General features: G+C 38.8%; 1 protein-coding gene across 1 annotated transcript in view; it reads left to right on the top strand.

The window, feature by feature from the left end:
* The window catches only part of nbeaa (neurobeachin a), a 560,854-nt gene that overhangs the window by 80,704 nt on the left and 453,474 nt on the right, over positions 1-26,676 (top strand). Inside the window, exons 9-12 of the mRNA XM_052025565.1 lie at positions 10,036-10,233; positions 13,006-13,139; positions 24,651-24,759; positions 26,417-26,569. Of these exons, the coding sequence (XP_051881525.1) occupies positions 10,036-10,233; positions 13,006-13,139; positions 24,651-24,759; positions 26,417-26,569 (594 nt within the window). The remainder of the gene's footprint in view (positions 1-10,035; positions 10,234-13,005; positions 13,140-24,650; positions 24,760-26,416; positions 26,570-26,676) is intronic.

The following is a 26,676-nucleotide window of genomic DNA, read 5'->3' as shown; positions in this document are numbered from 1 at the left end:
ATACTTGTTATTGAGGGAAACGGCCACAGGGGTACCCTGCACTGACCGCCTATTCCCTTTCCCTCCCCTGACGGTCATCCAGCTACCTGCAACCTAGGTGTAACTGCCTCCCAGTAACTTCTGTCTCCTCAGTTTCTCGAATGACCGAGAGTTCATCCAGCTCCAGATCCTTAACATGGTCTGAAAAAGGAGCTGCAGCCAGATGCACTTCTCGTAGAGGTAGTCATCAGGGACACTGGAGGTCTCCCTGATTTCCAACATCCTGCAAGAGGAGCAAACTACTGCCCTGCCTCCCATTCCCAGTGCTCTAAACTGTGCAATAAGAAAAAAAAGAGAACTTACTTGAACCTCACTTTAGCCTCTGCTCACTTACTCTGCCTCTTCACACTGATGCCTCTTGAGCCAAAGCCTCAAGGCCCCATTCTTACATTGAGCCACTCCACTTGAGCTTACCTTCTTTTTATTGGCTGCTGCTGCCCAATTAGCCCGAAACTTGCTCTTCAATCTACTTCCCGCTCTCGCTCCTATAAAATGAAAACTTACCAGTAACGAGACTTGCTCTCCAAATTGCTTCCTGCTCTCACTTGTGTAATTGGAGGGTTGAGGCCTGATCAGTTTCAGCTATAATGTTCCATCCTACCCTAGGTAGTCACTTGAAAGTTTGAGGTTTGAAAGTTTCATCATCCCATCATGGAACATTACTTGCCCTTTGATCTCTGCAAAGAGGCTTGTGAGTCATTGAATATCAGAGGTCCTTCAATAGGGTAGTCAGTGATTTGGTGTGATCTGTAAGTTGGGTGTTCCTAGGTGAGAGTGTACCTCAGCAGCATTTTGAAGTTCTCCAGTTGCAGATTTCAATCTACTTGGGCCAGATTATTGCACTGAAACTAACAGTCCACTATTTGAATAGTTTCACTTTTTATTGCATTCATTGCTCATCCCTAGTTGCATTTAAAGAACTGGTGGTATGTTGGTGAAGACTTTCTGATGAAGGTTCACCTGCAATCATAGAATCATAGAATTGTACAGCATGGGAATGGGCTATTTGGCTCAACTCAACTATGACAACCAGTAGGCACCCTTATCTATTAACCCCATCACCCAGCACTTAGTTTATAGCCCTCTATGCCTATGCTTACAATGGTCAACAAGGTGCACTGCCCTAGATAATTTTGAGCTTCTTGGATTTTTTTGGACTTACAGTCATCAAGACAAGCGGAGAACATTGCATATGCATTGTAAATTGTGGAGACTTTGAGATGAGTTTACATTCACTGTAAACTGCCTAGCCTTTGACCTGCTTTTGTAGCCATCATGTTTATTTGATTGGTGACCACCTGCCCCCAGAATGTTGATGGTGGGCACTCAGTAATGGTAATGATATTCAATGTCAAGGGTTGGTGTTTAGTTTCTATCATGGAGATGGGTAGACTTTCCATGGAAATGGTCATTGATATGTTTGTGGCATGAATGTCGCTTGCCATTTGTTAATCCATCTCGGAACATTGTCTGTATTCTTTTGTGCAGACACGAACCGCTTCATTTGCTAATAAGTTGTGAATTGAATTGAGGATTTTGTAGTCGTCAGCAAACATTTCCATTTTTAGTATTATGATGGAGCAAAGGTATTTAATGAAACTATTGTGATAATATATGGAAGTGAATGGCCCAGGCAAAATGCAATATGGGCATCAGTGAGCAGTTACTGGTATGTAAGTGTCACCTGGTGGAACTTTGACGATGCTTTTCATCACATTGCTGAAGGCTAAGAATAGATTGATTGTAGGTAATTGGGCAAGTTTGGATTTGTCATATTTTTTTTGGACAGAGCATACCTAGGCAATTTTCCACATTGTTGGTTAGAAGCCAGTTTTGTAACTACTGAAACAGTTTGACTGAGTGTGCAATGGGTTCTGGAGCGCAAGTCTTAAGTAACGCAGTGAGGAAGTTGCATGATCCCAAAGACATTGGTGTATCTGGTGTGCTCAACTGTTCTTTATCACATGGAGTGATTTGAATTTATTTGGTTCTTTGATGATAGGAATCACAGGAAGAAGATAATATGGATCATTTATTCTGCACTTCTGGCTGAAGATGGTTGTGAATCTTTCAGCGTTGTCCTTAGCTCTCACGTGCACTTCCCTCTATTTTGAGGATGGGGTAGCTCCTGAACCCTTCTCTTGCTGTTAGTTGTTTAATTGTCCACCTCATTCATGATTACATAGGGCAGGACTGCACGGTTTTATTTCCTATGTTTTGCTTGTGGGAATAGCTCTCTCAATTTTATTTGGTTTTTGCTGTTTATGCAGGTAATCCAAGTGTTATATTCCATTATTTTAAATTAAACACTTTGATCACTCTTCGTAAAATGCAGCTGTGAAGATTAATGCTCCGCTTACCCAATTCATTCCCCAATACTAAAGCCAGTATCATTTCCTGTAGGGGTTCCTTTATCTTTACATCGTCAACTGTTGTAGTCCCTTGTTTTATAATTGGTTTTCACTTTGCACTTGAAGTTCAGAATTAACATTCATAGTTCTCTATTGTTCAGTCACCTTTTCTGAAAGCTTGCCATTTATCTGAGATGTTATGATAATCATTTTGGTGTCCTTTAGTAATTATCTCTTATATAAACCATGTAAGAAGACTGCATTGGATTTTTATTTTAATTGGATAACTAAACACGCCATTTATTTTTTGGTGCTTATTCTGTTTGATCATGTATGCTTCCACCCTGTCATACTGACTTTTCTTATTTCACTTACCTTTTGGACTTTTGTACTTTTGTCCTGTTCCTTCATCATCTTAAGATGTACCTAACTCAGAGGCATGATCTTAAACAGTGGTTAGAAATGTGTGATTTTATGTTGGATATGATGTTCTTTTTTTGTGCAAGAACATCCTGTGCTGCAGTAAATATCCCTACCACTTTACTCTGTTTCTTCCCATTCTGTGTGTTTCGGTTTTTGTGACCACGGTTTACATTTTTTTTGTACACAGGAAAATCCAGATATCATTGGTTTCTCCATTTTAAAATGGAATTGCACTCTTTAAACACTATTTCTCAGAAACCACAAGCAATTTCCTGTAAATAAGCAACAAAGATATGATTTAAGAGTCTTTTTCAACATCGTGTTCAACATTTCAGTGCTGTCTGAACTATTTTCCACATCCTAAAGATTGTTTAATTCTTAGGGTTGTGAATATTACTTTTTCACACTGTGGTAGGCTAGTTCAGCTCCAGCTTTGGAAACTCAATTCTATAACCAAAGAAAATGTTTTTATCTACTGGACAGATAAAAAATAACTGTCTTTCCACACCTTACAATTACTTTATAACTTCTAGAACAATTTTATTTTAATCTTATTACAGACCTATTATTTTTCATTCTCTGGTTACATGCATTTTTTTATTGTTTTGCCTCCATCTAGTGTAGGAAATGAGGTATGTCAACTGAATGGTACTGTGTGCCAAAAGCAAATGCTGAACAATTCCTTTTAATCTTTCAGAAGAAAATACATACTTTTTGTTCAAAAGATAGATTGTAAATTGCATTATCTTTAAAGTTTAACTTGTTATTAATTGTGAAATCTTCAGCAGAGAGGGAGGTGGAAGAAATGTAACTATGACACGTTAGTACATATAATAGTGTAATAATGATTTTTAGGGTATTTTTTCCACGTACTAATGTTACCATTAATTTTATGGTTTGTCCTCTTTCTTCTCTTGCTTGGTTCAATTTTCTCCCTTTATTCTGAAATCAACTCATGTCATACAGGTGGTGCTAACTGTTACATGAGTCATTCCAGTGGCTTCTTGCATCTATGAGTGAGAAATCTGGGAAACAGTTTAGGAGCTATCATCTTTTGATATAATTCTTTCCCTGCTTAAATTCAAATTCATTCCCCACTTGCAATTTTGCTTCCAATAGTGAGTTTTTTCTCGCATTGCCTGAGAATGCTAAAGCTAAAATAATGTCCTTTGTCACAGTGACTGATATGACTTGTCACAAAAAAAATCTGCAGATCAAATGCATTGGTTGTCCTTTTATGCATGCATATAGGTGAATCTATCCATGAAGATATTTATGAAATCATTTTAATACATACTTGAATGCCTCCTCATTTGGGAAGTTGATATTTGGTTGGGTTATGCCCTGTACCTTGCCTAAGCCAGCATTATTCATAAGCATATCTTTTCAGTGAGTGTTGGCAGGTGATTATCACGGAGTCACTTAACATGGTCTATTACCTTTCTAATCAAGTTTAACTACTCATTGAGTGAACCTGCAGTGCCAATTCGAGAAACATTATTCATATTTCATAACACAGGTAGAGAACACACTGATCCTGTCTCAGAGCTTTGTATTTATTAAATTTTAATCAAAGCTTACAAAGCATAATACTTCAGATACTGGAACTCTGAAATAAAATGTTAGATAAAACATTTTAAGGTGTAGTAATAGGAGGGAGGAGGAGAAGGAATAGAAGTGATAATTCTCATTAAACTTGTTCATCCACATTGTCAATGAAGTTTGTTGTTTTTCTTGATCTGTATGCAGCCCTGGACACAATTGATTGCACCATTGCCTCTCCAATTATATTCATCTGGACGGGACATGCACACCTAGTACTACTCTCACCTATTCTGGTGAGGCCAGAGAATTACCAGTAGCATTTTCTCTTCCTGGATCCCATTCTATTACCACTTTCTCTTAAGTTTCAGTTCTGAGTCCTCCCCTTGTTTTTGATTGCATGCTGCTCCTTGGTAACATGTCCAAAGGCATAATTTTTCACATGTAAGCAGATGACAACTAGACTTAATCTAACATAACGACAGAAAGTACTGGAAACACTCAGTAGGTCAGGCAGCATCTATGGAAAGATAAGAAGAATTGAGAAAGAGGATTATTGTCCTGATATGTTCACCTGGTTTTTTTTTCCCCACAGATGCTGCCTGATCTGCTGAGTGTTCCCCTTATTTTTTGCTTTTATTAAAGATTTCCAGTGTCTACACTTTTAACTTTAAGACTAAACATCACCATTACTTCCCTTGTCCATTTCTAAACTGTTGGACTATTTATCTGACACTTTGTACTGGATGAGCAAAAAATTCCTCCATCGAAATATTTCAAACCCAGAGTCCCTGGCTTGTGTCTCTACCTTAAATTCATTTAGTGGACACGGACTGAACTTCTGTCCCAATTTGGCACTGAATCAGATTGCTGTCAATTTAGGTGAGAGCAATCTCATGGTAGTTACTGCGCCGGTGACCCGTGGTTCAATTCTGGCTGCTGTCTGTAAGGAGTTTGGACATTCTCCCCGTGTCTGCGTGGGTTTCCTCTGGGTGCTCTGGTTTCCTCCCACATTCCAAAGGTGTAAGGGTTAGGAAGTTGTGGGCATGCTGTGTCGGTGCTGCAAGCGGGGTGACACTTGCAGGCTGCCCCCAGAACAGCCTACATAAAAGATGCATTTCACTATGTGTTTCAATGTACATGTGATTAATAAAGATATCTTTAACTGTGGTTTGGGTTTCAGACCTCATATTGGTGCAGTCACTGTCAATTTCTACCTTCTGCAGTGTTACCAGTTCCATCACTGACAAAGATATGAGGAAACTGTCATTTGTACTTTTGTTAAAGCAAAGCTTGACTATGCATGCCAGAACTGTATATAATATTAGTTAGGCCACAGCTGGAGTACTTTACATTCTGGTCACTACACTGCAGGAAGGATGTGATAGCACTAGAGAAGGTACAGGTGAAATTTACGTTGTCGTGGCTGGAGAGTTATAGTTAGGAGAGACCATCTAATGGAAGATTGCTAATTTTGGAGTAAAGAAAATTGAGGAATGATTTAATTAAACTGTATAAAGAGGGCTAGACAGGGTAAATAGCAAAGAGATGTTTAACTTCGCAGTGGGGCTGGTAACTAGGGAATATAGATTTCAAGTTAATTTTTAGGTAGATTAGAAGGGAGTTGAAAAGAAAAAATATTTTATTCAATGAATATTAGGTGCGTAAAGCTCACTGAAAGAGGCAAAGACCCTTGCTGCATTTAAAAAGTACATGGGTGAGCACTTGAAAAGCAATTATCTGCAAGAGTTTGGGATAAAGCCTAGGAAATGGGATTAACTAAAAGTCAGTTTGTGGCTAGCATGTACATGATAGGAAGGGTGAGCTCTTTATGTGCCATTAGTTTTTTGTGATTTTATGAATTACAACTTTAAATTTAAATTTCTTATCCTTGTTTTTACATATCTCCTTGGAACTTTTCCTTCCCTATTTCTGCCATTTCTTCTAGCTCTGTGAATCCCTTGAGGTACCTTCATTATTCAGCTTCTAGCCCCCTCATTTGTAAATTTGATTTCTCCACAATTGGTGGCCATGCCTTCAGTTGCCACTCCTCTAAGCTTTGGAATGTATTCTAAAAATCTCCACCTCTCCTCCTTCCTTTGATATTCCTTATAACCTATCTCCTTGAGCAATCATCAGCTTTAATATTGCTTTGTGGCAAGTGATCAATTTTCATTTGATTAAATTCCTTTGATGAACCACAGATGTTTTTTTGCTAAGTTAAAGACATTATGGGCTGGAAGTTCCAACATGCTTTTTGACAACTTTTTACCTTACAGTTATATCTTCATTGGTGTGTTCTGAAGATCACATAACCAGCTTTGAATAAATTGATGATGTAATTTTCATTTCATCAGATCATCCCCTCCATTGGTTGCAAATGTTCTGCATAAAAAGATTGGAAAAAGAATTAGGAGTAGGCCATTCAGTCTATGGTCCATGCTTCTTCATTCAGTAAGATCGTGGCTAATCTTTTACTGGTCACTTTCCTGCAGTAACTCCATAATCTCTTGATTCCCTCAAGAATCTTGAATATACTGAAAAAACAAGCATCCATTCATAGCCCTATTCATAGAGAAACCTAAAGATTCACTGTCCTCAAGATGAAGAAATTTCTTGTCATTTCTGTTCTGAATGACTAACTCCTTATTTTAAGACTATGATTCCCTGGGTCTATTTTCCACCCCCAAGGGAAATATCAACTCTGCATCTATCCAGTTAAGCCCATTAACAATTTTGTACATTTCAGTAAGATACTGTTATTCTTCTAAGTTTGTGGATAAAGGTCCAATTTGCTCATTGTCCTCATATGACAAATGCACCATCCCTAGAATCAAGCTGGTTAATCTTTTCTGCACTCCCTCCATTGCAAGTATATCCATCCTTGGTTCAGGAGACCAGACCTGTTCACAACATTCCAGATGATGTCTCTATAGGGCTCTATTTAATTGGAGCAAACCTGGCTGAACTTGTTCTCACATTGAACAACTTCTTCAACTCCAGTCAATTTTTCCAAGTCAAAGGTATAGTGATAGGAATTTGTATGTGCTCTAGCTATGCCTTTGTCCTTGAGTGATAAATGGAACAGTCCTTGCTTCAATCCTATTCACACCCCTCTGTCAACTCTCTTTTGGTTATTTTGATGATTGTATTGGTGCTACTTCCTGTACTTGTACGGAACTCAAGTTTTATTATCTTTGCTGCCAGTTTTCACCCTGCTGTCATTTCACATAGTCCAAACCTGACCCTTCCCTTACTTGATTTCTCTATCTCCATCTCAGTGGATAGGTGAAAGATTAATATCTATTGCATGAGAACAAACTTCCATAGCTATCTCAACTGAGGACACCATTCCACTCTCCTAGTTTCTTCATTTCTTATTTTTTGCAATACAGCTCTAAAGGGCAGATTCTAACAGAATTCCACTTCCACTTTCATTTTCAAGTCTGGATTCCTATTGCAAATCAAGTACTTTACCACAGTGTACCCCATCTACATTGATATCTTAGTCCTAACATATTCCTTTCCATCTTTCCATCATTGTACCTACTACATTTAATTCTAAGCTTGAAACAATTCATATTGTTCACTGGAACTTGAGCTCCAGCTACTAGAAAATAAATGAATCAGCTAACTCCGTTCAAGAATTAACTAAGAAACAGTAAAATTGTCATTCAAAAGAAATCACCTTTAAGGGAGAAATAAAGAAAGAGATAATTTGAAAATAAGGATAAAGTAATAAGGTCTTTTTTGATGCTGCATGTTCAATTTTGTTTGTAATTTCCTATAATTCTAAATCTTTCTCAATCCTAGCATTTAAACAAGTTTTCTGACTTTACTTTTTGCTTATTAATGAAATGAATTTGATAAAGTTTTTTTTAGATATTTAAAACGATAATCATTGACCAAACTGTGCTTTTCTTTAGCTTTTTTTTCTCTTCACCCCTGGTTATTGGGGTAATATAGCTAGGAAGAAGCAGAGTGTTTGGTCCAAATTTCTAGAGAGATTGTATTCTTAATATTGGTTGGAATTCTTCAAAGTGGATTTTTTCTAAGTAACTGTAACAGCAAAATAACACTTCTTTATCAGTTTTCTGGTCTACAGCTCTGAGCCACCAAAATCTATTTACTAAATCACAAGAAAGTTTGCAGAGCAGATTCACTAGGATGTTGCCTGGGATGGAGCATTTCAGTTATGAGGAAAGACTGGGTATGCTGGGATTGTTTTCCTTGGAGCAGAGGAAGCTTAAGGAAGACCAGATTGAGATGTACAAAATTATGAGGGACATAGGGTAAATTGTAGGAATTTTTCCCCCATAGCAGATGTATCTAAAACTGGAGGGCATGGGTTTAAGCTAAGGGTAAAAGGTTTTAGAGGGGATCGGAGGAAGAACTTTTCTCACTTAAAGGTTGGAACCTGGAATGCACTGCCTGAGGGGATGGTGGAGGCAGATACTTTCATATTTAAGAAGTATTCAGACAAGTACTTGAGCCACTAAAACTTAGAAGGCTATGGATCAAGTGCTGGTAAAGGGATTAGTAAAGATGGATTCTTTTTTGGTTGGCGTAGACATGGTGGGCCGAAGGAACTGTTTCTATGCTGTATGACTCTATGACTTTGACTTTATTCCTAATCCTGGCTGATCCACATTCTTTTAGCTACAGCCAGCTCTGATCCACATACTGTCCTCTACTCTGGGCCTTCTACTTTCTTATTCTCCAACCACACTTAGTTTGTTTTCACCATGCATTTCTTCCTATCTTCTTCCAGCATTGGCTACAGATATTTTATCCCCCTTGACCACAGTGAAGTGGCTTTTAAATATACCAGTATTGGATAGATTGAGGCTTCAGACTGCCACCAGAGTGATAGGAAGAACATCTGATTTAAGAAAAGTGGCAGCAGTGCCGAGATGCAATCTTAACATGGGTCATCTGCCTTTAAAGAAAAAAAGTAGACAACAAATTAAGTAAATGAATACATAAATGTGTATGGATGATCAATGGAAATAGAGATGCAAAAAAGAAATAGAAGAAAATGGTGATAGATGCCATAAAAATTGCACATGAGGGACATTGGAAAAGATGGGAAGAGAAACTGAATAACTGGAAACTGAATAACTGACAAGTAATGAATTATTTAATTGGTAAGCGTGTCACCTTTTGGATGTAGATTTTAATTGCTCCACATTGAAAGAATGAAATTGCTTTTTCTTGAGTTTGGGAGACTCAGCCTTGTTTTGAACCATTGTATTGTACGGGCACTTTAAATTCATTATATTTTCTATCAGGTATCATGGTCAAAGTAGTAGTGAACCACTGGATATTTTAAGCAGCGTTGTTAATTCTTTGTCATGGCACACAAGTACTAATTTTGTAATACTAAAACTTCTCTGTTTAAAGGAGAGTTAATTTTACATTTTTACAGAAATGTTAATATAAGCTGCATCTATAAGAAAGTAGTGCATAATTTTGAATGCATCAATTGATCTAATTTTCAAAAATAATACCTGCCTAACTGACTTTGAGTGGGTTTGTGAAACACTGTATATAACTATTTTTTGTGTATTTTAATACAGCTTTGAAGTCACTGTTAATGGATAAGTACAGCTTTGTGAATAGTTGCTGCCTTTTTTTAATGTGGCATACTTGACGTGAAAAACAATATTGTATTTTTCAGAGTACCTTTAAATTTAAGTCTGAGAGTGACATCCACCTTGCTGAACATCACAAGCAAGTATTGTATGATGGGAAGCTGGCTAACAGTATTGCTTTCACGTATAATGCCAAAGCAACTGATGCACAGCTTTGCCTTGAGTCATCACCAAAGGAAAATGCTTCAATTTTTGTACATTCTCCACATGCACTAATGTTGCAGGTTAGCATTAAAATCTTCTATTGTACTCATTTGTACCTTTCTGTGCTTTTCAAATTACTTAACAGTAAGATCTTTTGAAATAAGATTTTGATAATGGCAGTCACAAGAGAATCTGCAGATGATGGAATCTGGAGCAACACACACAAAATGCTGGAGGAACTCAGCAGGTCAGGCAGCATCTATGGAGGGAAATGAACAGTTGATGTTTTGGGTTGTGACCCTTCCTCAGGACTTTGGCAGGATAGTGGTAGTGTTTTGTTGGTTACTTTCAATTATGTTAAGATTACTTTGTCTCTACGACATGGCTGCATGAAAACCATATGTATCAGTTTTTCTCCTCGAAGAGCATAATGAATTGGGAGAATGCATCGCTCTTTAACACATCATATCCTTTTATTGATTTATTGAGTTCCAAAAAGTTTATTTCATATGTCTTGGAGGTTGCCATTTGCAAATTAGGAGCATTAAAACCATAATTAGTGTTTGGGGGAGGAGATCAGCCTACTTTCTGCCATTCATCTTTTCTGAGGTCTTGGAACTTTTGATCTAGAACGATGTGTTAATCACAAGCCAACTGAGTTGAATACTTGAAAAGAGCCTGAATATGATTCATTTTTCATCCTCCTTTTCTACTCTGCAAAGAGTTGGAGATGCAGCTGTCCTTAAATTTATTGATGCAAGTCAAGTGAATTGCAGTCTCAGTAAGCTGATAAGATCAGAAGCCATTTTGATTTACTGGTTAGCCATTTTGTTAACATTGGGCCGAGTGCATGGATTTGTTCTCAGCAATTGGCAGTGCCCAGACAAGGAGTAGAAGTAAACTGTTGTCGCAGGCCTATCCAAAAAACTACCGACTAAAAATCTTTTAATCCAGTCAATAACATGTTAATGTTGCACATGGACATCATTTACCTTTTGTGTGTATGCCTGGATACATTTCTTCACTTTGCAGATTCACTAATCTTAGTGAGTTAGGATGTAATAGTAAATACTTTTTTTTTGCCAGCCAATGTGGCAGATCAAAACAGGGATCCTCTGAGTTGGGTCTTTCACAAAGTGCCTGTCGATGACCTATTATATGTTCTATTCAGTTTACCAAGCTTCAGGATTGAAACTGCCTCTTTGGAAATTGTGTTGATCCTGAACATAGAACAATTACAGCACAATTCAGGCCCTTCGGCCCACAAAGCTGTGCCAAACATGTCCCTACCCTAGAAATTACTAGGCTTACCCATAGCCCTCTATTTTTCCCAGCTCCATATACCTATCTAACAGTCTCTTGAAAGACCTTATCGTATCAGCCTCCACCACTGTTTCTGGCAGCCCATTCCGCGCACTCACCACTCTCTGAGTAAAAAAACTTACCCCTGACATCTCCTCTATATCTACTCTCCAGCACCTTAAACCTATGTCCTCTTGTGGCCACCAATTCAGCCCTGGGGAAAAGCCTCTGACTATCTACCCTATCAATACCTCTCATCATCTTATACACCTCTATCAGGTCCCCCCTCATCCTCTGTCTCTCCAAGGAGAAAAGGCCGAGTTCCCTCAACCTGCTTTCATAAGGCATGCTCCGCATTCCAGGCAGCATCCTTGTAAATCTCCTCTGCACCCTCTGTATGGCTTCCACATCTTTCCTGTAGTGAGGCAACCAGAACTGAGCACAATACTCCAAGTGGGGTCTGACCAGGGACCTATATAGCTGCAACAATACCTCGCGGCTCCTAAATTCAATTCCCCGATTGATGAAGGACAATACACCATATGCCTTCTTAACCACAGAGTCAACCTGCGCCGCCGCTTTGAGTGTCCTGTGGCCTCGGACCCCAAGATCCCTCTGATCCTCCACACTGCCAAGAGTCCTACCATTAATACTATATTCCACCAACATATTTGACCTCCCAAAATGAACCACTTCACACTTATCTGTGTTGAACTGCATCTACCACTTCTCAGCCCAACTCTGCATCCTATATATGTCCCACTGTAACCTCTGACAGCCCTCCAAACTATCCACAACACCCCCAACCTTCGTGTCATCTGCAAACTTGGGCTTGGACAATTTCAAAGGCTAGCTAGAGACACTGGTTAGATCCTGGTGAACTTAGAGATATTTATTTTCCTCACTTGGTTCACTGCTGGTATGTTTTTTCTCCTCTGTAACATTGCCTGACATCGACCCTGTACTTGAAATCTTCCTCATGCCTTTGTTTCCTCCAGACTTGACTATTGCAGTGCACCCTTGACTGACTGTCCTTTTCCCAATTTATAAACTTGAGGATATCTAAAGTTCATCTGACTAATTCAGCATCCTAGTTTGTGGCAAGTTGTGCTCATCCACCATCCTTTGCTTGCATCTCACATTGGCTTTTGGTTAAGCAACATTTTGATTTTAAAAATCACATCCTTGTTTTCAAATTCCTCCATTGTTTCACCTCTCTATATATCTAATCTCCTCCAAGTCCACAACCTTCAAAAATATGTTATCAAAATGTTGACCAAGCCTGAATTTGATTTGTGGCCAAGCTTTAGGTCAAGGCTTCAAGTCTTGTCATTTCTTCCATTAACTTCTTTGCTTTTCCACCTTCTTTTCCTTTGAGACACTCTTTAGTTATTGTTTCTAATATCTTCATATGCGGCTCAGTGTCGATTGTTGTTTGATAATGCTCAAATGTAGTGCTTTCGGATCATTTTGCAATGTTAAGGGTGTATTATAAATGGAAATTGGTTTGAGTAAAATTACATTTTTTTTTCTTGTGCTTTTTGTTGTAGGATGTCAAAGCAATTGTGACACATTCGATCCACAGTGCAATCCATTCTGTTGGTGGTATTCAAGTTCTTTTCCCACTTTTTGCACAGTTGGACTGTCATCAGCCAAATGACACTCAAGTAGAGACTACAGTCTGGTAAGTTTAACTTGAAAAATGTGTATAAATATATCTTGTGTTATCCTATGTTTTCTGGAAAACCTTTTAAATGTAAATGATACCTTTTATGTCTTAAATGTCAAAGTTGGGAGCATTATAATGCTATGGTAGTATAGCAGTTGGGATCTTTCATGACTTGATTATTTCTTAACCAACAAGCAGAAGTGGCAGGAAATTTATATTATTAATTATATTACCTTTGGGTCTGTTGAGCTTAACAGCAAGCCATTGAAGAGAATATTATATTGCCGATGGGTGGGGGTCAACATTGATTACCTTTTGACTTTTACTTTCTAATGATATTCTCTGCTGCCCTTTGATTGCTTACTATTATTGAGCCAAGAATGAGAATGCTACAGAGGTGGAAAAACATACCAGCAGTGAACCAAGTGAGAAAAATAAATACCTCTAAGTTCACCAGGATCTAACCAGTGTCTCTAGCTTGCTTCAGATGGGAACACTGATCTTTTGAAGTTTCTGGCACTGAAAGAGGGAAGACATTTAGCCCATGTGTCTACACTCCCACTAGCAATCCAGAATGGATTCTTATGTCTCATGGTTTTGTATCTTTTCTTATTTTATGTAGTTACACAATAATGATTGATTAATATTCCAAGCTTCAGCAATCATCTGTATAAAGATTTTTTTTCTGAACTGCTTCCTCGTATCTTTTTCTGTTTTCATTTTACATCCTTATATACTTCTTTTTGTCTTTCTTCTGGCAGTTATATGAAGCTATGATCTGCAGTGACCACTCCTGCTGCCAATGAACTTGAGTGTCTGAATAAATCTGTAAACTCATCATGGACAAAATTGTTTGGAGTAAGGTTTTTTTTATAGGTCATATGGTGCCAGTGGTTGGAGTTAATAATCAGAATAATCTTTAAACTTTAGTGGCAAATAGTTTATGTCACTCTTCGAAAAAAAATTGTTAAATTGGACAGAACATGAGCTGTATTTGGCCAAAGAAATCCTTTCTGGATAAGTAAGACGTAATAACATAATACTAAAAGAAAATGGATGCAGATAGGCAAAACACTGAAGGCCCTAGTGGTTGGGTTAGGTGGAGAGTAGCATAAGATGATAAAATAGACAGCAAAAGCTACAAGATGAAAAGAACCTAAAAAGAAAAGTCAAAATCAACACAATATTTACAATTATTTTGAGAAAAAGAAGCAATGCATGTACTGGAAAAATTGGTAAGAGGTATTGTAAATTAAATAAGGAAGCAGCTGATACTTTGAATGATTACTTTGCATCAATGTTTACTTTCTAGGAAATAGAATTTTAGACATCTTGAGGAAATTAATATGGAATTATTGGCAGGGACTCAGCAAAGATTACTTAAGCAAAATAACAGAATGAATAAAAGAGTGGCACTAAAAAAAGTGACAGATACCCAAGATCAGATGGTCTCAATACCAGGATTTCAGAGTGAGAACAGCCCTTGTGCTTGGAACGTTCATCAATCATTATTGTGTAACTATATAAAATAGGAAAACATACAAAACCACGAGGCATTAGAATCCATTCTGGATTGCCCACGGTAGTGGGAGTGTAGACACATGGGCTAAATGTCTTCCCTCCTTCAGTGCCAAAAAACTTCAATAGATCAGTGTTTTCATCTGAAGCAAGCATTCTTGGCTCAATAGTAGTAAGCAATCAAAAGGCAGCAGAGAATATCATTAGAAAATAAAAGTCAAAAGGTAATCAATGTTGACCCCACCCATGGGCAATGGCTTGCTGTTAAGCTCAACAGATCTAAAGGTTAATATAATTAATAATGCCACTTCTGCTTGTTGGTTAAGAAATAATCAGCAGTCAAGAAAGTTCTCTTGATTTGGAAATACTTCTTTTAGATTGGAGAACTGTATATGTGATCAGTCGTAATCCATGAAGATCTCTGTTGAGACACAAAAATTCACCATATTTATAAATGACAAATATGATGGAATAGAATGCCAAATGTTCAAGTTTGCTGATGACACAGTAATAGGTGGCATTAGAGGTAGTGTGAACATGTGAATTAGTAACAAATATTAATAAATGGACATAACAGTAGTGAATGCTCAGCTATGTAGACAAGTGTGAGGTCATCAACTTTGATCCTAAAATGGTTAAAATGCAGTACTTTCTAAAAAGTGGAAAGCTCACATTGGAGGATTGGAAAATCATTGGAGTTCCAGGGGATGGGGATCCAGGATCCATGTACAGATCACTAAAATGTTCTGACAGGTACAGACAATAACCAGAAAACCTAAGAGGTCATGACATAAATTTACCATGTGCAACCTCAGGGTAGGGCAGGATCCACTTTGCTCCTGAGATGATCCTTGTTCTTGACTTCTATGGCTCTGGCTCCTTTCAGGTTACTGCTGGAGATGCATCTAACATTTTACAGTTTCCAACACATGACTGTGTAGGGGAGGCCATTGGAGCTCTCCAGATACAGGAAGTACTTCTATTTATTCTTGCCAGATATGAGCTGTGAGAGTAAACATGATGGTTTGCGTAGATTGTAGGCTTTCACATTGTGTTGGGTGCTGAAGGCCACCTGCATGTTGCCTTGTTTAAATCTCATCTGAGGTTGGCCGTTTTCATCAGCCAAAGTAATGTTCTGAAACTGTCCAGGCAGCTTCTATTTATAGGCAAATGTCTAGCATCCTGATATCAATCAGCTGTGTAACCTATTTTGACCCATAATGGCAGAGTAAAGATTACTACTGGGTAGGGTAAGTCTTAACTTACTGATCACATGACCCGTGGCTTAAATGTGGAGCTCACGCATATCTGCACACTAGATCTAGAGACGTGCCAAAGTGTATTAGTGAAAACATCATAAGGGTTCCCGAGCAATGCTTCTGCTGCCTGCACTGCTGTGGAGGAACCCTGCAGTGCTCACACTGGCAGATTTCAAGATTTGTGGTAGTATGCTACACAGTCTTGCCAATACTTTGTTTTAATGCATTTGGGGGATGTGGGTATCACTGGCAATGTTTGCATTGGTTTCCATGACTGATTTACCTGCTGGGTTGTTTTGGTCAACTACATTGGTGCCATCCAAATAAGCATGGCAGATTCCTTTTTCTGAAGGACATGAGTGACTTGGATGGATTTTTACAATAAAGCAATAGTTTCATTGTCATTATTACCATAACTAACTTTTTTTTATTCATGACTTGTTTAATTATTTGAGTTTAAAATCCTCATTTACTATGAAAGGATTACACCACATCCCTGGATCCATAGTCCAGCCCTCTGGGTAATAGCCCAGTAACTTAATGACTATGATACCAGACCCTCTATCAGGCACAAAACTGAGGAGGAGGAGTGCAAAGAAAATTGAAAAAGTAAGGAGAAGGAAGTACAACAAGAAATGGAGGACCACTGGGAAAGTTGTAAGCCTTGATAACAATTGATTTTTGCCCATCCTTTATGATCAGTGATATGAGTAACACTAATAGTCCCACTTTCTTTATCTTTCCTCCCTCACATTGTCCTCTTAATGACAAATTAAAAATAAAAATTTCCAAAAAATGCACATAACCTGATGTTACATTCAGTCATGTTAAAAGAAAAAAATGATCAGTGGCTGCAGTACAGGTGATTGAAGGCTTATGACTTAAGAAGTGGCATGCATCTTTGGGGTGTAATCTTTAATATTCCTGGCCTCAGCCCCACTTTAGAACATATAAATGTAGGTGCTGTCAACTAAATATGTTTGGGTTCCCTCATTCCTGCTCTCATCACTTCTCTTCCTAGCCAAAATGAGATAGGATTCCATTAGTTCTTACCTTCTACAACTTCACAGCTTCTACAATCAATCACCCATAATTTCCAACACCTCCAATGCACTACCAGGCACATCTTTCCATCTTCTGTGCTTTTAGAGATCCAAAGGGAATTTCCCTTTGTGACACTCTCGTCCACTCTTTCAGTTCCGTCAGTAACTGTTTCCTTTCTCACGGCCCTTTCTTACGTAAACACAGTAGATGCAGTGTCTGCCATTTTACTTCCTCCCTTCCTGTTGTCCAGGCATCATTTCTCTGGCATCATTTGAACAGGCTTGGGGAACCTATAGATGCTGCAGAACGCTGGCTGGAGATTCACCGAAGTTTCCTCAGCAATACAGTAGATTTCAAAAGTGATTTATATCTGAGAAGATATGGAAGTAAAAAAAAAATGAATGCTCGAAATTTCACATTAGTAAAGGTCTACAGAATGAGACAAAGTTAACTATTCAGATGTTAAAATAGGAAACAGGAACACAAGTAGGAACAGCTATATCAGGTTGAATATTATCTTCTTAGGCAATGTCTTGAATTTGAGGAAGACTTGCTTCCACGCCAATTCTCTGGAATGAAATTTATCTCTGAATTCTTTCAAAATGATACAGCAACACCCACATGGACTTGATGAACAAGGTCTTTGTACAGTGGTAAGGAGGTCCAAGATAATTGGAGACCAGGCTCAGTTCAGACAAGTAATCTGCTGGATGACCTCAGTAGGTTAAGCAGCATCTGTGTGGGGGGGGGGGTGGGGGAAGGAATTGTTGACGTTTTGGGTGGAATCCCAGCATCAGGACCCAAAACGTCGACAAACATGGACTGCATCCACAGTCTCTTGTGTCTCCACTGTGCTGCAGACTTAATGTGCTCATTGTCTATGCATAATATGCACATATCTAATGAGCTCCTTGCCCTTTGCTCATCATCTTCCCCCTACCTTTTCCTTTCAATGTCTCCTCCATCACCTGAACCCCTGCTCACTCTATCCTCCCCACTCTTGCTGCCAAATGCCTGCTCATTTGACCTCTCCCAGAAGGAGGCTGCTCAGATAACTGCTGCTCATCCTCTTAGCTCCACTCTCCAACTAATGATCATCCTATTCCTCACCCACCCATCCCATATTTCAGTCCCAGCAGCTACACTGCACAAAGCCTGTAGCCAAGTTCAGACCCCGTGATCCTCTGCCAGAAAGAAGGCATATAGCATGCTTACCTTCATTGATAGGGGTGCTGAGTATAAGAGTAAGGAAGTCATGCTGCAGCTGTATAAAACTTTAGTCAGACCACACTTGGAGTATTGTGTGCAGTTCTGGTTGCCCCATTATAGGAAGGATGTGGAGACTGTGGAAAGGGTGCAGAAGAGGTTTACCAGGATGCTGCCTGGATTAGAGGGTATGAGCTATAAGGAAAGGTTGGACAAACTTGGGTTGTTCTGCCCAGAGCATTGAAGGCTGAGGGGAGACATGATAAAGGTTTTTAAAATTATGAGAGGCATAGATAGGGTAGACTGTCAGAATCTTTTCCCCAAGATAGAAATGTCAAACACCAGAGGACATACTTTTAAGATTAGAGGGGAGAAGTTTAAAGGTGATGTGTGGGGCAAGCATTTTACGCAGAGGTACCTGGAATGGGTTACCAGGGGTAATAGTGGAAGCAGGCAGTTTGGTGGAGTTTAAGAGGCTTTTAGATAGAAATGTGAATATGAAGGGAATCAAGGGATATGGATGATACACAGGAGGAGGACATTTAGTATAAATTGACATCAAGGTTGGCACAACATTGTGGGCTGAATGGCCTGTCCAGTGCTGTACTGTGAAAACCTCAGGAAAAGCCAAAGCAGTCTCCTGCTTATCTGTGAGTGGATTTGTAGGTCCTGTTGAGTGATTTTGGGGTCAATGGAGGTGGATTAATCCTGTAGAAGTGGAAACATCTGCCATCATCACTTATTATATATGGTGATGCTAAACTCATGGGGTCCCTGCCTCCTGAGCCATCTGCAGTCATGTAGATTTAGGGGCAATGCAGGAGACTGAGGTCCCCTGGGTTTGTTGGCAGTTTTATGTCTCTTTGGAACTTACATGCAGGATTCCTTCATCTTTAGAAATGAAGGTGCTCTTGGAGTTGCTGCCTCCTTTCATTCACTGTTTAATTGATAACTAGATGTGACAGGAATGTGGAGCTTTGATCTGATCTGAAGATTATGGGATTGATGAGCTGTTTGTTGCATGTTGCTTTTACTGTTTTACACAGATTTTGTCCTGTTTTGTAGTTTTATCAAGTGGGAATATAATTTTTGAGGTACCCTGGCATGCTCTTCATTTTCCTAATTTGTATCTTATAAATAGTGGGAAGTCTGTGGAGAGTCAGAAGACGAGTAACTTTCTGCAGGATTACCAGCCTTTAACCTGGTCTTTTAGCATTGTATTTGTAGCTGGTATTGTACAGTTTTTGTTGATGCAGGAGATTTGATGACATTTGAGGTAATATTGTTGGCTGTCAAGGGGAGATGGTTAGACTCTCTCTTGCTGGAGTTGGTGGATGCCTGATAGTTTGTACCATGTGTTACATGCCCCTTATAGGCTTCAACCTATATATTCTATGTATTCCACCCCTTCCTTTCATCATCTTATTCTGGCTCGCTGACCTCTATCTTTCAATTCAGACAAGAGGTCTCAACCCGAAATATCAACCATCCATTTCCCTCCACTGATCATACTTGACCCGCTGAGTTCCTCCAGCATCTTGTTTGTTGCTCCAGATTCTAGCATCGGCAATTTCTTGCGTTTCAATGTTTTTCGTACCTTGCTATATGCCAGGATGAATTGATTCACTATCTGAGGAGCTGCAAATGGAGATAAGCTCTCCAATTATCAGTGAGCATTTTAAATTTTGGCCTTGTGAAGGGATGATCGTTGATGACATTGCTGAAGATGTTTAGACTGAGGATATTATACTTGACTCTTGCAGTGATACAATAGGGCAGTGGAGGATCTTCAAAAATAAAAGTAATTTTTCTTTGCACTTGAAATAACATTAGCTAGTGCAGAATTTTCCTCTTGGCTCTGATTCAATTGTGCATAGGCTCCTTAATGCTATATTTGGTTAAATGCTACCTTAATGTCAAGCCAATCAGTAGCATCTCTTGAGACACGCAACTGCAGTTGCTGGAATCTGGAGCAACAAACAAAGTCTTTTCCCCAGCATAGGGGAGTCCAAAACTAGGGGGCATACGTTTAGGGTGAGAGGGGAAGGTTAAAAGGGACCTGAGGGGCAACTTTTTCACACAGATGGTGGTGAGTATATGGGATGAGCTGTCAAAGAATTTGGTGTCTAAGTGCTGCAAGATTGCACTGTTGATACCAATAGGAACCATTTAAAATGTTTAGAAATAAATGGAGTCTGACAGTCCTTAATATGAGTTTACTTCAGGAAGGTTAAATTATTAGACTTCACGATTCAAGGACCATGATGTGTGAATGATCCCTACTTGTTCAGTGGAGTGCAGAGAGCAAATCAACATTGTGCTGCATTGATTACAATGACTATTGTCCAGTTTGATGATTGACTGCACACATTAACAAGAAGTTAACAATTTGCTTTCCTTAAAGGGAAGTTGCATTGTGGTTGTAGCAATGCTGAGAGTAAATCTGCAGCTGGATCATATCTGGGAAAGAGAACAAAATGACTCATCATTGGGGAGAATGGATGCACGGTATTTTGGGCACAACACTGGAATCTTGGTAATGAAGTTCGAAAATGAGAGAAATGTTCTGTAGCCTTGAGGGAATGATAACCTCCAGGTACATGATGAAAAAGTCAGTAAAAGCAGATAACTACAGAATCTAGTGTCAGGTAAATGCCCCCCCGGGCTTGAAAGCAATGTTGGTAGAAGCCTAATGGCTCAAGTCATCAAGATCAGTGAATACACCTTCATATCCATATCCTACTAAATGCACCACAAGATTCAATTGATGTTAAATTCACTAGGCTTCCATCAGACAGATACCATTAATTTCTAACAGTTAGGGCTCAATATCTAACACATGCTTAATTGCAGATTTATACATTTAACACTATCGCAGCTTCATACCTACATCTCACAATCTGTGCACAAATGCACAAATGTGACATCCCCATTATCTAAGTGCACTGCAAAGCACTAACTGGAACACCACTCTTCCCCCATGTGAACTAGTAATACTAATCAGAGGGGGAGAGGTGTGTCTATATACTCTAACTCTGATGGAATAGATGGTATGGGAAGAGCTTTTCCTATGGTGTTTGTCACTGGCAGGGCTGAAATCATTGATGATAATGGTATCTTCATACCAAATCCTGCCCTTATTTCTCCCATCTCATTTCTCCATCATTCCTATCTTTGTTATAAACTTCATTTGGTGAAAGCAGTCATGCACTAACATATTTTCTTTTCTCACCAACCTTTTTTTTATATATCAGATATTAGTCTTATAGTCTGTTAAGGTAATGGTACTGGATAATGGAATAGGTGAAATATTACATCACTCTATTTGACAATTTTAGCTACTAGCTGTGATCCTGGGACCACCTTTAAACCTGCTGGTAAACATTTAAACACAAAATTCATAATTTATAAGGAAGACATATTTATCTTTGCAATGATATACTTTGGGACAGAGTGCAATCATGGCTAACAAAAGTAAAAGATAGATTGAAGGGAGATGTTGATGATATTGGCAAAAATAGGAATACTGTTGAAGATTTTGTCTATTTGCAAAGTATGGCAAAAGAATTGGTGGAGAGAGAAGATAAAATGAGAGTAAACCACTAAAAGGTGAAAATAGATTGTAAAATTGCCTGGAGGTATTTAAAGTGTAGAGATTACCAAAGACAGGCAAATTATGGGGAAGGCAAAAAGATGATAAAAAAAAATAAATACATTTATTGTATCTGTCATAATAGAAGACACAAAACCATTTTGGATAAAGTGTGGAACTAGGGATCTAGTAGCATGAGTAACTTTTAAGAAATAAGTCTATTACAGCGCCAGCAACCCGGGTTCAATTCCTGCCACTGTCTGTAAGGAGTTTGTATGTTCTCCCCGTGTCTGCATGAGTTTCCTCCGGGTGCTCCGATTTCTTCCCACATTCCAAAGATGTACGGGTTAGGAAGTTGTGGGCATGCTGTGTTGGCACCGGAAGTGTGGCGACACTTGTGGGCTGCCCCTAGAACATGCTACGCAAAAAGATCATTTCACTGTGTGTTTCGATGTACATGTGACTGATAAAGATATCTTGTAAAGTATTAGGACAATTTTGATTGGCATTAAAATTTGATAAATCCATGAGATTATACAGCCTATATCCTGGGAAATCAAGGTGAGCTCTATTGCAGTTGTGGTTCCATTGATTTAATTCCTCCATGGCTTGTAGAATGGAACCCTTGGATTGACAGGTGAAAAACTCATCGCTGTGATTCAAGAAACTAGGGAGAGAGGAAAAGTGAACTGTGCACAGTTAGCCTGACATCACTGTGGGGGAATATGCTGGAATCTAATCTTACAGACCTGGTATCACGACGCTTAGAATATAAAAATGTGATTGGGAGGAATCATTATGGATTTGAGAAAGAGATACTGCTTTTCACAAATCTGTTGGCATAATTGTGTGTTTTAGCTTGATTTTCCTTGGATTCTGGAATGGAAGCCACTTCTGTTGTAGATTATTGTATGGTTAAGAATTGCAGTTAGTGCCCATAACCGTAGGTTTGTTGTGCTGTAAATCTCAGCATTCCACTGCACAATTGTTTGCTGTGCTATTAAGTTTTTGTTCCTTTTGTTCCCTTGTTTGATATGGAAATAAGAAAAAGTAAAAAAAAAAATTATTTTCCAGCCAGGTTGCTTGGGTATGAAAGGTTTGTACAGCTCCATCTTATGATGTGTTGTGGGACAATCTTCATGCATATGGATGGATCAATGCTTATAAGTTAGTTCTAGCTTTGCAAGTAGCTGTGTGGTCTTTTCAGAGAGGCATTTTATCACAAAGGTATCTTCACTGGATTTGTATTGAAGGCAAGATGATAATGTAGTCATTGTTTTATCCAAGTACACATACAGGCAGAGAAGTGTTTAATTTGTCACTTATGCATTACTTGAAGTTCAAGTTTATTGTGTGGATATCTCCTTGTAGGTTTGTGAAATCAAAGGAGTATTCCTTTTGGGTTCTGAATGAATTACTTTTTTCAGTTGGTAGATTTTGTCTGGGCGTCTTTCCATTTGTCATACCTGTTGAAATTGAAGAATTGAGGATATTGACATCAAAAAGAGTGCCTTGACGTGTGGCAAGTTGGGAAGTCAGAGATATCTTAGTGGATAGGCAGAGGTGGATCACTGATGGTTTGCACAACTTCTCTGTGTTGCACTATCTCTAGATGGTATTCCTTACATCCAATCTTCAACAGCATCGGGTGCCTCTGGGTTGGGGTCAATGTAAAAGTTGTGCTGAATGAGTTTAGTATGGTGGCTTGCCAACCAAACCAGAGCACAGTACTCAGCTGTAGAGTGCAAGAGCAGAGATCTGTAGTAATCCCTTGTTACCGCCACAGGCAGTGCTTGCAAGTTTGCAACATATATTAATCCAGGATTTGGTCTTGTTTGCAACTTTCTGCAGATATTGCAAAAGGTCAGTGACTTGTCAAGTATCACCATCTGTTGGTATGCCAAATGAAAGGAACTGCAACAAATGCTTTATGTCTGAAGTAGAACTTCTTAAAACCTGTTCTGTATTTTCTTCCTAATTCTGATGTCAGGTTCTTGACCTCAGCCTAACTATTTCTTGTACTTTTTGTTTTTATTTCAGACATAAAACATTGGTTGTATTTTCTTTCATTTGACAGACATTAGTATTGAATTTTCTCTGCACAGAAGGTAATGTCAAGTGTTGCAGTTGCCAAGTGATTTGTGAAGTAATGACCATGGTATTGATGGGGTTGGCAGCAATCTTTTAGGTCTGCAGTCAGAATGTCCTCCCAGGTGCCTGAAGATTTCTGCCTGTGTGTGAACACCTTATCAGCATTTTGACAGGCATGTTGCTCAAATAGATATTGAAGGGCATAGGAGCTCTTTGACCAGTCTGATGTTGAGGCTTCACAACTTTCTGAAGTTATCCCTCATTTCTCAGCTGTTTAAAATATTGACTGTGGGCAAGCCAAATTGACGCATTGGAAATCTTGAGCTGGGCTTCCAGACAGTGTCATAGGCAGATGATAGATCTTTAGACCACAGGAGAATTTGATTTCAATGATTATTGTCAGCATGACACAATGCAAGGAGAAAATGAAACTCTGTTGTAGTATGCTTGTGTGCTGTAACCAACTTATTCCTCTACCCTCTTTTGATCTTTTCTGTCATAAACATTTTTTGCTGAAAGAGGAGCATAGTGCTCTTGAATTCCCTGCCAAGTGGTGTGCGAGGATAACATATTTAATTTTATCTATGATTCTTTTTAACTTCTGTTCCTGACTTGCATGTTTCACTGTAGAGATGATTCAATAGAATAAGTTCTTCAAGTGTACTAGCAGTAACATTGCAGTTAAGAATTTCTTGCTTTAAAATTCATTTGTTTTGACTTTTTGAAGCCAATAATCTGATAGTAAATTCATATGTGGATCCATTGAGGAATGAGAAGAAAAACAGTTTCTAACTAATTTTTTGCATATTTCTGTAGTGCAACCCTTTTGGCATTTCTGGTTGACTTGCTGAAGAGCTCAGTAGCCATGCAAGAGCAAATGTTGGGTGGGAAAGGATTCTTAGTAATTGGTTACCTCTTGGAAAAGGTAAGTTTAAAAAGATACAACACATTGTCTTAAGTTAATGTTGTAGCTAAGGTTGTACAAACTTCTTAAAACCTGTTCTGTAACTTTTCCCAGTTTTTTTGAAAGGTTATTGACCTTTTCACAAATGCAGCCTAACTCTGAGTATTTCCAGTACTTTATGTTTTTATTTCATACCTAAAGCATTTATTATATTTTCTTTAATTTGATATATATTATGGTTTTATAGTCTTTGCTTTCCTCTTGGGAGGCTCATCCAGAAGATTAAGATGCATGGAATCCACAATGACTTGGCTTTTTGGGTTCAGAATTGGCTTGCCCATGGAAGATAGAGGGCAGTGGTTGATGGGATTTATTCTGGCTGGAGGTCCATGACTAGTGGTGTTCCCCAGGGATTTGTACTGGGACCTCTGCTGTTTGTGATATATGTAAATGACTTGGATGAAAATGTAGATGGATGGGTTAGTAAGTTTGCAACCGATACTAAGATTGGTGGTGTTGTGATAGTGGAGAAGATTGTTAAAGGATCCAACGACATATAGATCAGTTGCAGATAAGGGTGGAGAAATGGTAGATGGAGTTTAATCTGGCCAAATGTGAGGTGTTGCACCAAATGTAAAGGGGCAGTATAATGTTAATGGCAAGTCCCTTAACAGTGTTGATGAACGGAGGGATCTTGGGGTCTAATTCCATAGCTCCCTGAAAGTGGCTGCACAGGTTGATAGGGTGGTAAAGAAGGCATATGGCCTGCTTTCCTTTATTACTTGAGGCATTTGAGTTCAAGAGTTGGGAAGTTATGTTGCAGCTTTATAAAACTCTAGTTAGGCCACATCTGGAGTATTGCGTTCAATTCTGGTCATCCCATTATAGGAAGGATGGGTTTGGAGAGGGGGCAGAAGAGGTCTACCAGGATGCTGCCTGGATTAGAGGGCATGTGCTATAAGGAGAGGTTGGACAAACGTGGGTTGTTTTCTCTGGAGTGGTGGATGCTGAGGGGAGACCTGATAGAAGTTTTTAAGATCACGAGAGGCATAGATAGACAGCCAGTATCTTTTTCTTGGGGTTGAAATGTCTAATACTAGAGGGCATGCATTTAAGGTGAGGGGGGTAAGCTCAAATGAGATGTGTGGGGCAAGTGTTTTACACAGGGGTGGTAGTGGAGGCAAATATGATAGAGGTGGTTAAGAGGCTTTTAGATAGGCACATGAATATGCAGAGAATGGAGGGATATCGACATTGTGTAGGCGGAGGGATTAGTTTAGTTAAGCATTTAATTACTTGTTTAATTAGTTTGGCACAACATTGTGAACCGAAGGGACTGTTCCTGCATTGTCCTGTTCTATGTTCTACTGTATGCTTTGCCATGATGGCACAGGGCTGGCAGAAGGCTAATATAGTACTGTTATTGGAAAAAAAACAAAGGGATAGCAAGTAACTATAGGCTGGTCAAAGATACTTGGATGGGCACTTGGTGATTCGCAATCTATGATGTGGTTAAATTAAGTGACAGTAGTTCGAAATTGTCAGTTTACCCAGAATTAATTTGGATTCAAATTGTTAAAAAAAATACAATTATGGTAAGTATGTGTTTGTAACATCATGATTTTAAAGAAACGTAAATAATTTTGCATGTTCTCATTTCTTCTTCTCTTTTTGACAGTCATCCAGAGTCCACATAACTCGTGCTGTCCTTGAACAGTTTTTGTCCTTTGCAAAATATCTGGATGGCTTGACTCATGGCGCACCTTTGTTAAAACAGTTGTGTGATCATATTCTGTTTAATCCTGCTATCTGGATTCATACTCCTGCGAAGGTATGTTTTTAGTAATTTGGGAAAACATGCATATTGCATGAAATGCTTCCTTCAGTCTTTTGTTTCACAGCTCTTCTGCACAATTTCCATGTGTTGGCCCTGCTTTC

This window comes from Pristis pectinata, chromosome 11 (genome assembly GCF_009764475.1).
Source record: "Pristis pectinata isolate sPriPec2 chromosome 11, sPriPec2.1.pri, whole genome shotgun sequence".
Lineage (NCBI taxonomy): Eukaryota > Metazoa > Chordata > Chondrichthyes > Rhinopristiformes > Pristidae > Pristis > Pristis pectinata.
Note: the sequence above shows the minus strand (reverse complement) of the source record. Positions and strands in the feature narration are given on the sequence as shown.